The 13,309-nt window shown below is 39.5% G+C and overlaps 1 protein-coding gene across 2 annotated transcripts in view; it reads right to left on the bottom strand.

Annotated features, from left to right (window-relative positions):
* The window catches only part of tes (testis derived transcript (3 LIM domains)), a 38,264-nt gene extending 25,372 nt beyond the window's left edge, over positions 1–12,892 (bottom strand). Inside the window, exons 1-5 of one of the 2 annotated variants that reach the window (XM_044192804.1) lie at positions 12,685–12,892; positions 7,892–7,977; positions 5,576–6,074; positions 3,343–3,963; positions 102–317 (exon numbers count right to left, since the gene is read on the bottom strand). In XM_044192804.1, coding sequence (XP_044048739.1) covers positions 102–317; positions 3,343–3,963; positions 5,576–6,074; positions 7,892–7,977; positions 12,685–12,711 — 1,449 coding nt within the window. In that variant the 5' untranslated portion in view covers positions 12,712–12,892. The remainder of the gene's footprint in view (positions 1–101; positions 318–3,342; positions 3,964–5,575; positions 6,075–7,891; positions 7,978–12,684) is intronic. The other variant, XM_044192803.1, reaches the window with a different exon arrangement.
* Between the last annotated feature and the right edge of the window lie 417 nt (positions 12,893–13,309).

Here is a 13,309-nt window from a genome sequence, read left to right as displayed (position 1 = left end):
TAATAACTATTAACTAATACTAATACTAACTACTAACTATTAATAACTTCCAAAATACTTTCAATGCTTAAAATAATTGAAATGATCATATCCTCTCTCACCTCATCACAGCCTCCGCAGCGTGGCTTCTCGCTGTCTCCATAGTGGCGTCCACAGTACAGCTTGCCTTTCTTCCAAAAGTAGATCATATCCACCAGGAGTTCGCTGCAGGTACAACACACAAAGCATGCTGGGTGCCACATCTTGTCATAGCCGGCCCGCTCAGCATAGACAGCTGGCTCGCCCAGACGCATGGGCTGCTGGCAGTGATGGCATGACTTGAAAGGAAAGAAGAGAAGGAGAGATTTTTGATTTTATTACCAACATTAACAGGCGATGTAAAACTCAATAATTGTTCAATTCAGTTTTGTTCTCTGTTGGTTTATAATTGGGCTGCAACTGATGGTAATCTTCATTTCCCAATAACCTAGGGATTTTATTTCAAATCAATCATTTAGACTATAAAATTTCAAAGAGTGAAAAATGCCCATTGTAAGTTCCCAGAGCCCAAAGTGACAAAGTGTACTATCATATGGATATGTATGTGTAAAACAAAAGTGTGTGAGAACAGTCAGTTACATCCTGTCCTGAAAAGATTTCTTACAGCCCCTTTGGTTCTAACAAACAGTTATTATGTACTTCCAGTGCTTATCAATAGGTTTGCACAAAAGGGCAATATCCTTCTCTTTGAGTCCATTTCAAAGTCAAACTCCTTTGATATGACAGAGGAAACATTTGAACTTTTGGCCTTAGATCACAGTACTCCCTAAGTATGGCAACGGATGCGCATGTAGATGCAGCAGCTGGTAGCTCCTTCAAACTTGCTACATTTTTGTTTGAAATTGTTAGGGGTTTTTTTTTGGCTATATTGTTGAAACATCACTGAATAATGTCTGTTTGGATTTGATTTAAAGGGCTCAGCCACAATTGTTCGAATGGACTGGATGAGGAGATTTGTAGACATGTAGATGCTGTGGCCTTTAGGCTAGCTCCTTCAAACTGCTACATTTTTGTTTTTATCTGTTATCTTATTATTTCCGGCTTTTTTTTGCTGAAACACGGATTACCTATTAATTGTAAAAGGGTTTGGATTAAAGAGCAGCGGACCTTGAGACGACCCACCCAGCCAGATCAACCGGACCAAACGCCATGGCGGGTGCTGTGTGATCGCCCTGTGAGGAGAGGAAGAGCTGGGATAGGCTTGGTGCTCAAGCGCCGTCAAAGTGGATGGACACTGTTTCCAGATGTCATGTTTATGTGAAGATAATCACCATATTATTATCTTCACTATCTTGTTGCTGTTGTCTTGTCTTGCATTCCCCCTGACGCAAATTCAAAAACTGCACTGAATTACTGGGTGTATATGTGTACGTATATATATAAATAACTGTAGGATATATTGTATGTGTGTAGCATGAAGGGACCACTAACTTAATTTCCTTGTACAACCTTGTGTTGTATATTGATAAATAAATTACCTTGTACCTTGAATGACACATTTTACTGCAGAAAATTGGTCGAATTTCCCTTTATAACACAGAGCCCTAGCCACTGTGACCTGGCCTCGGGGTTGGCAATTAAGATGAGATGACTGCTGGTGGACTTAAGATGAAGGTAGAGATAAGTAAATACAAAGTCGTTAAGACACTCCCTGCAAGGAGACAAGAGTGTGTTCTTGACATTGTGCGGCCATGGATACTATGAGGAATTAAGAGGAAGGATAAAACCAAGACAGTGAGAAAGAGAATATAAGAACAACATGGGATCATGAAAAAGACCAGGAGTTTGTAACAGAAGAGAAAGAAGACAGCAACATGGAGAAAAATACAGGAAAAAACTGAAAAGAATGAGAAGTTGGTGCTGACTTATGCCCTCACTTCAACAATGTTACTCTTCCATAACCACTGCTGCTTCTTGTTTCAATATCAAACCCTTTCTTAACACGAGTCACAGAAGAACTAAAAGCAGGAATACATCATAAGACTCCACACAGCAAGAATTAAGTGACTACACATGGTGATGATGAGATCTTAAAAAACAAACTCCAGTTATAACTCATGACCCACTGTGAATTATAATTAAATCACTATCCATCATCCTGAATGGGGAAGGCTGAGTCGGAGTTGGTCTTATGGGTCCACCTAGTGTCCTGTCTAGGAGTTACACAGTGTGTTTTGTAATTATTACTGACAGTAATGCACTGAGGAAATAACTTAGTCATCCACTTGTACACGCTGTACATCACATACATATGAATTTGAGCCAAATTGGTTGAGAACCAGTAGCAATATCTTGTTGCATCACATTAAAGCAATACTCTGCGTAATCATCTCTGTGCCTGGTGTAAAAACAACAACAGTCAGGACTCAGCTTTGGCAACAATCTGCACAAGTTTCTGAGTAGTAACAATAAAGCATTGTTTGTACCATGTTAGTGCATTAAGTTGCCTACACTCTACAATATTAAGCCCTATTGCATAGATTTAGTATGATTTATTTTATTTTTTAGAGTACACTACAGTACAGTGATCCTGGAGGTAGGAGGGATTCACTGTAGTTGTACAAGGACACTTCTGCAGACTGGGTGCCTGCTGTTATGGGAGCCTGACCCTTGGTCTTCTGACCCACTGAGTAAGGGTCGGCCTTAACTGTTCCACCCTGCTACCTACTAAATTGTAGCATACGATTGTGTTCTTGTAATACATTTTCATTGGTTAATACACAGTATATTATACTGGAATGAGGTGGTGGTAAAGGAAGGAAGGCAGAACTTTTTTCTCCTCTTTGGTTGTTACTTTTCTAAAACCATTTGCAAAAACACCTTTCAGATTATTATCTGCACTTTCAACTATTGTTTCATTAAAATTACAGTGGAATAGGCACACAGACAATATGCCATTAAACCAGACGATAAGTCAATATCATTGTTTATCAACTTTCACTGGAATCATATTAAGATGATACAATCATATGATCATATCATTTAACACATTCATGTTGTCCAATTAATGATTCTGAACAAACTATAACTAAATCAATTAATTATTAACAGTTTGAAGTTGACCACATTAATATATATTTGAAGACTTTTGTTTGATATAATGCATGCAACAGTTAAACAGTTTATTGCTTTGAAATTAAGTTTTTTTGCATTTATTTGCCATATTGGTATATCAATATCAGAAAATATGCTTCTTAATATTGTGATACTAATTTCAACCAATTCATCTGGCCTGGATGCCAATAGAGTGTAGATGTACAGGAAAGTGACAGGCAGATTGATAAATAAATATAAACAGCTTACAAAGGTCTGTTGTGGTAGTCCAGCTTGCTGAGCTCCAGGGACGCCAATGGCTCCAGCAGTGGCAGCAGTACCCATGGCTCCTCCAGCTGGCCCAAGTCCAGCCCCAGGACCTGAAGGTGGTCCAGCACCACCAGCTACAGCTCCGCTACCCCCTGCTCCAGGTCCAAAGCCAGTACCAACTCCAGCCCCAGCCATAGGCCCAACACCAGGGCCTGCAGCCCCTGGCCCAGAACCAGCTCCAGCACCACTAACTCCTGGTCTAAACCCAGCCCCTCCAGCTCCACCACCGGCCCCAGCCCCAACACCAGCTCCAGGTGTACCAACCCCAGGTCCAAACCCTGCCCCTCCAGCCCCAACACCAGCTCCACCCTGCCCTCCTGCCTGAGCGAGAGCCATCTCTTCAGGCAGCATAACATCTCCGACCCCCAGGGCCTCGTCCTTGTACTTGCGGACGTACTGCTGCATTTGCTTGACCTCGGCGGGGCTCAGCTCATGGCACTTGGACGGGTCCTGGTCGTGTTCGGGCAGCTGACAGGCCATCTGCTGCCGACGGTAAGCAGCTCCCTCTGTACCGGCCACTGGACGTTTCTCTGGTGGGAGCAGCTCAATGTAACGTGCCGCCTTGAAGTTAGAGGAAAGATGTGAAGAAACAGTTTAGCTCAAATGGGATGAAGGACAGAGATGAGACGATGGCACAGACAGAAGTCAAGGACCAATCAGAGAGAGAGTAAGGGGACATTCTTGAAAAAAAAAAAAACAACTTTTAAAATAGAGGCTTGTGGTGAGAAAGACATGCAAAACAAGGGTCCTACAGATACAGTAGTAGACTAAGCAAACAGATTCATGGCTTACTAGTTAATAGAGTTTTAAAGTGCTGGTATTACCAGAGTTATAAAGTTCTGGTAGTAAGTCCAAGCAGGAGAAGAGTGACATGGAGAGAGCTGCTGATCTAAAAATTACATCCTATTTTTAATCATATTATTTTATTATTTATTATTATTATTATTATTATTATTATTATTATTATTATTATTAGTTTCAAAAATGCCTGTTGAATAATCTTATCAAATCCAAATTATATATAAGGACTAAACTGACTGTTATTGGGCCCCAAAGTTCCTTAAAAGTGTTCCAAAACTTTATCTTGGTGCTGCTCAGGGGAAACAGACCTTGTAAACTTCAGATCAGACAAAGCAGTTGTGTCATAGATAGCAATGAAATGTATCTGTGATATTAATTTCCCATACTAAACTAGTTACCAAACAGTCTCAGTCTTTACTTATGAACAGCTGAGTTAAGCCACTGTAAAATACCTGCTGACTTAAGTCAACATTTTAAGGATTTTTAAGATTATTTTGCAGACATTTTTCGATTCCAAGACATCAATATAATGCGATGCCCCTATTTAACCACTGGGCAGCTAAGATTCCTTTAATAGTTGCTATCGTTTTTTAAACATTTTATAAAAGCAATAAGACAACAGACTCTTTGTTTTCGAATTACCAATAGGCACTGACAGGCTGGTGTTCATTACGGTTAGACTAAATGCCAAAGCTTTCCTGTGACCACGGTGTGTCACGTCTACAAAACTATACAAACGGCAATGAATAATTGATTACAAAGCCTTTAAATGGAACATACACCCACATGATACCACTTGGAAAGTGGCAGCACAGAGCCGTCTTATGCTGTTTAGGACAAAGTGCAGGCACGGGCTACCAGTGAATAAAGGAAAAGGCAAAAGTTACTTTGTGGTTGATTAAAACTGCATCCACCCAAAAAATCTTGGCTGTAGATTCAACCTACAGCTGATTTATTTGTCCTATCATCACCAAATCCTAGATGTCGCTTAATATGCAATAAATAATGCAATCCCTACTGATCCTACTAATGGTTGAACTAGGCAGGTAACAATGACTTTCATTATCCATTACATAATTTTTTTTGGTTTTCTCAATTAATCGTTTAGCCTATCGCAAGTTCCCAGAGTCTTGTTTTGTCTGACCAACAGTCTACAACCCAAAGACTTTTAATGTGCAATGATATAAAACAGACAAAAGCAGCACATCATCACATTTGAGAAGCTTGAACTAGAGAATGTTTGGCATTTTTTTCTTGATAAATGACTATGATGATAATTCATCAATAACTAATGATAATTCAGCGAATTTCAATAAATCGACGTTAACAGTTCCTTTGTTACAATCATTTTAGCACTAGTTTGAACTCTTACCAGATACTTATTGGCTACTGGTGGTGCCCACTCATAGGTGACAGACTTCATTGGCACATCTTTGGGGACTGGTACCACATTGGCTGATGTGGCACTGACAGCAACTGGCACTTTGTTAGCCTTGACAGGTGTGATGCTGGCTGGTACAGGCTGAGCCTGAGCCTGAGCCTGAGCCTGAGCCTGAGCCTGAGCCTGAGCCTGATCCCTGTTGGGTGTTGTACCTGCAGCAGCTACAGCAGGCTGTACAGAACCAGCTGTGGCAGAGGGGGGCACCAGAGTGGAAGAAGCACTCGGCGGTATAACGTAAGCAGTGGCAGGGCTGGGCAGAGTGATGGTAATCATGTTGCCCTGGTAGCTGGGGATGCCGTCCGTCTTCAGCTTGGCGATGAGGCCGGTGTACTTGGTGTCCTCGAACAGCTTGCCTACCTTCTTGTTCTCCTCCGAGTTCATCTGCACGTTGTGCTCTGTGAGGCCACATTTACAGTTGCGGCAGATTTTTCTGCAGAGGAGGAGGAGAGGAAAACATTTAAGACTTGGATTTTTCAAAGATTTACAAATATTTTTAAAGTTTTTCAGTGTAGGAAAGGGAAATATTGTTTTGCTCTTATTGTGCATGTAGGTGTTGTAGATGTACGTTGTCCCGTGCTTTAATGTGTGAATTCCTAAAAAGTGATTTATATCATTTTATTGATGCTTGATTCAGTGTGGAACAATGCATTTCTACATTTACATATACATATCATATTATGTAGCTTTGGAAATGTCTTGAATTATCCTCAAATCCATTATGCTCTCTTAACTGCATTGTATTTTATTTAAAAAAAAAAACCCAACAACATGCTTTTCTTTTGCAAATTTTCTTACTATAACAATTACAATCTGCTACAACTTTGCTACAATACTATACCAATACAACAAGCTCAGTGTTAAATTCAAATATTTGCACTTTTCACATGCCTCAACACAACTTGCTTCATATTTGTAGAGTAACTAAGACATAATTTATGCCTGCTAGGCATGCTTCAGCATGACCAGGCCCACAGATTTCTCTCGGCAGTGTCAAGCTGTTTAAACCCAGTTTTATTTTTATAGGTGAGCACAAACAGCAATTATGAAAGTGTTTATATTCAGGAAAGGTCGTAAACTGTGCAAGTGACACAAACAGCTCCATAGCACTACTAAAGGTCTAAAACTCCACATGGAACCTTTTAATGGTAATGAAGTATATATTCAAATTATGAATATGCAGCATAGTTCTCATAACTTAAGTTTTGGAGTTGAAGAAAGCCTTAAACTAGGTGCAAAAGCTTTCCGTGTGTACAAAGCCTATATATGCTTATAAACTACAGTATATATAGTAAAATACTGTAGATCCCCACAGATCCAACATGGCATGGTAAGTAAGACTTTAACAGTACAACATTCCTGGCTGAATGTCAGACACATTAAAACCACCGCCACAGACCCGTGCTGGGCCTTTGTGCTGGTGCTGCGGTGGGCATCAGGGCACCTGGTGCTGTCTTCAGGAAAACTAGCCAAGTGTGGATGATTGTCCAGACAGAACAGTATTTCATAACTCACTGGTTCAAATAAATGCACATATTGTAACAGACAGGGGAAGCAAGGCAGAGAGCCCTTATTTTTTTTTTTTTTTTTAAACAACACAGTATCTACACTATAATTTATGTGAGCATCTTTGCAGAAGTGTGGCTTGGAGGGCCGTTCTCAGCCTCCAATTTCAGTTATTTTGTTGACTCAGGACCAGAAGCACTCATGAAGGCTCCACCCCCCCTACTCTCAGCACTAATTAGACCTAAAGTCATCTACTGTAAACTCACACTGGCCTGATATTTTCACTCTCTGCATTGTTTTTGTTAACAATAAGCTGATGGGACGTGGGACTCTGTGTTCCATGACTCCTGCTGCTATCAGAGTATTTTCAACTAAGCAAAGAGGAAAGTGATGTTATTGACCAGTCTGGGCCATGAATGGAAGTTTTATTTGCTCTTCTTGTATTATTACAGGAACAACGTGCTGAATAAGCATGCTTTCCTTTAATGTCCTGCTTCATAATCATATACTAACATACCTGGCAGCTGCCCAATAAAAACTGTTTTCTTCTGTGGGCCACTAAAGAGCTCCACCTGAGGGTTCAGTACTTTGCTCACCAGACCACCTTTGACCATAGTTGCTGCTCATTCACTTAAATTATCCAAACGTCTCTAGACACAGGAAGTCAAGGGATTGAGACTGACTTGCCACTGTAAAGCTTGTTTCTGTGGCGCTTCTATGCTGCTTGACAGAAGCTGTACAAACCTCCAGAAATGCAGCTCAAAGCCTTCGCACTTGTCCTTGCATTTCAAACAGGCTGCTCCAGCGCCAAACTCGTGTCCGAGGGTCATCTGTAAACAGAGCACATGAGGGAGATTACAAGTGCTATCACAGTTTTGTTTTGACTGCTAAACCGCTGAAAGGAACTGCTGAGCTTCCTTAGGGCAGGGACGTAAAATTACAAATTTCAAGAGGCTGTTATTTGCTCTTAGAGGAATTACAAACTTATTAACAAGCTGCTCTGGTGCTGCACACTATAGACCAACATCAGATTGGGAATTCTCAGGGGACCCAGACACTTTGAGAAGACATTTGTGATCTTCAATATGGGAAATAATTACTCTGGACTGCAAATGGTTTGTAGGTAAAATAACATCTGGACGCACTATTCAGGATTAATAAACTAAATTATTTTTGACAATATAACTTAGTTTGGGGAAAAAATATGCAGTTTTTAAAGTTGCCTTCTTATTGGAGTTCAGCCGATTTGTGATCCAAGTAAAACCGTTTTCTTTTTGCCTTTAGAAATATTTCAGCAACATTTAACTGCAATCAGGAATTTTATCCTTTCCAGTTTTCTGGCTGCTGACTTTGTGCTGCTCTTCTCCTGTTAACATCTGAATCCTTTTGCTTGGCTTCAGTGTCAAACAATGTCCACCATAAGCCATTACCACTGTTTATGACCATATATGGTCAACTATTCAATGCTGTTGAAAGCCTTGTGGGATCTCAGCAGGCACCCCTTTTGTCAGACAGATGTTTTTGACCCAAAAGACACTCACAACTGAGGAATGCAGACAGTGACTCCCGATTTTAACGACAGAGCTGTGATGCCAACATTTTAACTTCCGTTACAACCTCCAGAGTAGTGAGACTTTCCTCCCCTGGGAGCCGTTGAGGAGCAGAAGAATGGAGCTTAGCACCGTGATTTGTTATGATGATTAAACACATCAGTGAATCTCAGTGAAGTTGCTCATGCAACTTAAGATTCTTATATATAAATAGAATTTCTGGGGTAAATGTTAAGCTCACTTCATTCTAGTTGTACAGTGAAGGATTGTCAAACTGGCCTGGAAAACAAAAAGTAATAGGACAAATGTACTTTAATACAGTAAATCCAGTTTTAACCTTATGTTATTCTCTGACTTTGACTGAACTCCAAGCACCCATCATTATCCAGTAATCTATTTATTCCTTAGATTTTACCTACTTAATTTCTTTAAAATGGATTATATCCCTTAAATATGTTTTAAAACTTGTATGCTGTATTTTGTATATTGTTTTAATGCATTAAATAAAGGACTTATGTATGCAATGTGCTATATAAATTAAATTAGCTTGCCTTACAGTATGCTGATAAAAGTGGAAGCACATTGAAAGCTGTTAAACAACATTCCGTAAACAAGGATTGCATTTTAAAAAGGTTACAAATCTGAGCAGACATTTTCAGTACTAGACAGTTTTTCATTCTTGTATATATATATATATATATATATATATATATATATACATAACTTATAACATAAGTCAGATACCTTGCCTCTTCTCAGAGTGCTGTGAACTACATACTTGCACTCCATCTTTTCGAAGGTTTGTCAATTTCAGAGAATCGGCAGTGTTCATTTTAAGGCACTCTGGCTGAGAACATCAGCTAAATACCTCAAATGCACAAGTAAGTGTTGGGATTTAGAACGAACCAAGCTAAGTGTTCACTACTTGTGGGAGTCTAAATATTTGTTTCGGGCATAGTGTTGATGACTGACCATTTTTGGCTGAGGTCACTCAGAGTGTGTCACTTTCCTTGGAACACAGTTTCACAAACTGCATTAGCAGTTGATGTTGATTAGTGACTTTGTATTGTGACTAAGCCTGCAGGGTAATTCATTCCGGTGACAACACAAGAGGTTGCTCAGACACAAAGTATACAGTTCAGGTCTAATGAGTCACATTCATGAGTCATTTTGTTGCAACAGGCCTGAACTGCAGACCAGTGGCAGCTGTAATGACAGTAGTCACATTTGAATTTCAGCAGGCCACCTGCTCTCAGACCACGACATCTTGTTTCAGCAACATCAATACGAAGCACACATTTTAAACTTTTAAATGTGAACTGAATTGTTATTTGAGATGTGTCTACAGTATTTTATTTCTAATGTGTGCAGCAAAATGCCTGCAGTTGATAGCAGAACAAAACTGTGTGCATTAAGATTGTCAGTCAAGGAAGCAGAGTTTAGTTCAATCAGGTCTGAACCACAATTCATTAACTGATTTTTTTTAGATTTAAGCAGCACTTTCCTACTTCACACTGTAGCAGCTTATAATGTAATTAGCATATAATGTAACAACTCACACTCCTCTGACCAAAACTTCCTTCTTTTGAGTATCTGGGTGGGGTGAAGATTATAAATAGGCTATATTCAGCTATCTAATATCATCAAAAATGCCTTCTTGCTGTGGTTTTGGAGATAATTTTCTGTTTTTGTCATTTTTTTTATGTGGCACTTCTGTGACCACTTGCCAGTCCATTACATAAATCTTCATGCACACAGAGGATTATGTCACTTATGTTGCAAATTTTTCCTCATAATTTTTCCCTATTGCCTTCAACAGCTATTTAGGTAACTCAAAATTAGGTCAGAGAGAAAGATCGCCAGAAACAACTTTAATTTAACAGAAATGGCAGAGATGATGATTTCCCTGCCTGTAAACAGTGCACAGCTGTCTTTTGGGGAGACTGCATGAGCTTAATTGAGCATAATATTACCTAAACACACAGGTTGCTTTTCTTGAAAATGGCAGTTCGACAGTAATTACAGCAGCCTCTCGCTGACTGAGGCGCTCCCAGCAACCTGCGGCCGCTGCAGACTTATCTCCTCCAGGGATTAAAAGCAGATGTCAGACTGGGTCTGTCTGGGTCACCCAGCTGCTCAGATTCACTTTCTAGCAGCAGCTTACTGTATACATTGTATAAATGAGTTTCCTGACCGGTGCGTTAATGGAGTCGAGCTTGTTAAGTTACCAACAGGTCTCACTGACTAGCAACAAGCAAACTGATCTACAAACAGACTAGGAAAATGCCACCAGCCACATGAATACATTTTGGCTCTATTACAGGCTGGTGAATTCCTTCACTTTGGCAGACAAATAGCTTTCTGTTGGTGATTCTGCTCCACTCACACTGCCAAAAAAAGAATCAAATAAGACCTTGTAGAAGGACACTGGCATCACATCATGTGCTTCAACTAATTTTGATTGACAGTTGGTCTGCATTTAAAGCAAGAATCACTGTTTAACATGAATCATGCTGGAAACATACTGGTGTTTGGTACACACAGACTGCCATTACAGACAAGATTTTTAAAGTTACTTGTACAGTTGACTGAAGCCAAAATGATGACAAATTAAAGTTGCAGCTTATGGAGTGATTGATGCTGCAGCTTCACACTAACCAGCTTTTACCCCTGCAGCAATCTGCACTGCCCTTACACTGCTGCCAGCTATCTGCAGGTCTACACAAGGATCCCATGCACCCCAGTAAAGGGCCTCCAGGCAACCAAAAGAAATGTTTGAAACTTTTTTTAAACTACTAATTTGCAGGTTGGATTGAGCTGTACATTATTATAGATTGAAGTGAACATTGAACAATTCCAACAATGTGTTATATCCTAACCTACTCAGCAGGTTAGGATGTTACTGTGCTTAACAGGCAGACGATAAATACATGATCTAAGGGTGACCTCTGGCAGTCAACTGTTTTCAGTACAAAACCTTTACAGGAGATTTTAAAAGCAAATTTCCAATTAGTTACACTGTGATTATCCATGGGTCATACGTTGACTAATCAGAAGAAATCCAATGTAGGCTATGCAAGAAATCAAACATGTGCCCTGCAACGATGTGCATCTAAAATTATCTTAAATAAATGAACATCCTTTGGACAAACTCTGTAACCTATTCTAAATGTAATCCCTGTCTAGGACAGTAAAACCAACACTTTCAGAGAACCACCTTAACATTTTAAGTCACATAGCAGACTAGATCACTTTTCCTCCTCACTTGCATGACCAAATTCCACTTAAAACTCCCCTCATTTTACATCATCTTGCTTAAATACTGAAGTTCATAAGGAGGAATATTTTAGCAGCTATATAATTCAAACAGCAACACTTCCTCTTTGGTAAATTAACTTTTGCAACTGGTTTGCATTTTACTGTCACGATGATTTTAGCCCTCGAAAATAGAGTTGTTGTCGGTATAGAGGAATGCGCACTAATACCAAAACATCAATACTGCATAGACTAGAACTGTTTGGTGTACAATATCCATGCCGAACTTTGCAATGACTTCTATTGTTTTGCTAAATAACTGCTAATATGTTATAGAGATAGTTTTGTTGATACGCAGGGTGACACTATGTAATTGTCAAAATATCTAACGCAGTTTGGCGTTGAGTTCGTTCAGGGACGTAACCTTGCTAAGAAAGAAGGGTACAAAGTTAGTTTTGTAAACCAATCAACAGACAAGTGCTTGTTAATGTCTATCAACTAGCTATTGCTGTTAAGTTAGCTAGTAGGTTTATTTATACACTTTTATTTCCATTTAATCAATAAATACGCAAAAACATGACTCTGAAACACGTTAGAAATGAAAGCCGAAAAGCAAACAAGAAACTCTGTGATACTGTAACTTTTCTCGCCACCTGCACAGTGTTCGGAACACCTTTTCAGGGCGTTCCCCGGTCTGTCTGAGATACCGAGTACACTGGGGGTAAAGCTTACCTTCTTCACTTCCTTCTCTATCTCCATGTTTCTGTCTGTCAGCGCGGAGTTTAGTCGGTCCAGACGAAGCGAACAGAGGAGCCGCTACTTACACAACTGTCAAAACCAAAAACTGATAGAAACCGGACCAGAGAAACAGTACAACAACCCGGTTCTCTCTCCGTTTTCTCCTCCGTAGAAGTGTCAAGTTCAACAGATTGGACAAAATAGTTTCCGGTAAGAGCTTTCAAAATAAAACCCTTGTTCGCACGGTCTACCTACAGGTACATACAGTCTATGGAACTAATTATTAACAAACAAACAAATACAATTATGAATATTATGAAAAGTACTAAATTTTTTTATTGTATGTGCGACAAAAGTAAAATGAATAAGCGACAGAAAGATGGAGACAATTGTAGATTTAGCATATACAAATATATAAAATACACAAAAATATACTTTTTGAAATACGTGAATGGCAAAATGACAAATACAATTACATTAATATGCTTTTTTTTACAAGAAAGAGGAGCACTTATGTAAATTAACAGCCTGTAGTGTCATGGGAGGTGCACAATGTGCTCATATCCATAGTAACTGGTAAACTGCTCAAAATTGTTTTGCAAAAAATATTCATTGTAGA

The sequence above is a fragment of the Siniperca chuatsi genome, linkage group LG4 (assembly GCF_020085105.1).
Source record: "Siniperca chuatsi isolate FFG_IHB_CAS linkage group LG4, ASM2008510v1, whole genome shotgun sequence".
Lineage (NCBI taxonomy): Eukaryota > Metazoa > Chordata > Actinopteri > Centrarchiformes > Sinipercidae > Siniperca > Siniperca chuatsi.
The sequence above is the reverse complement of the archived record's forward strand: the minus strand, read 5'-3'. Positions and strand labels throughout refer to the sequence as shown.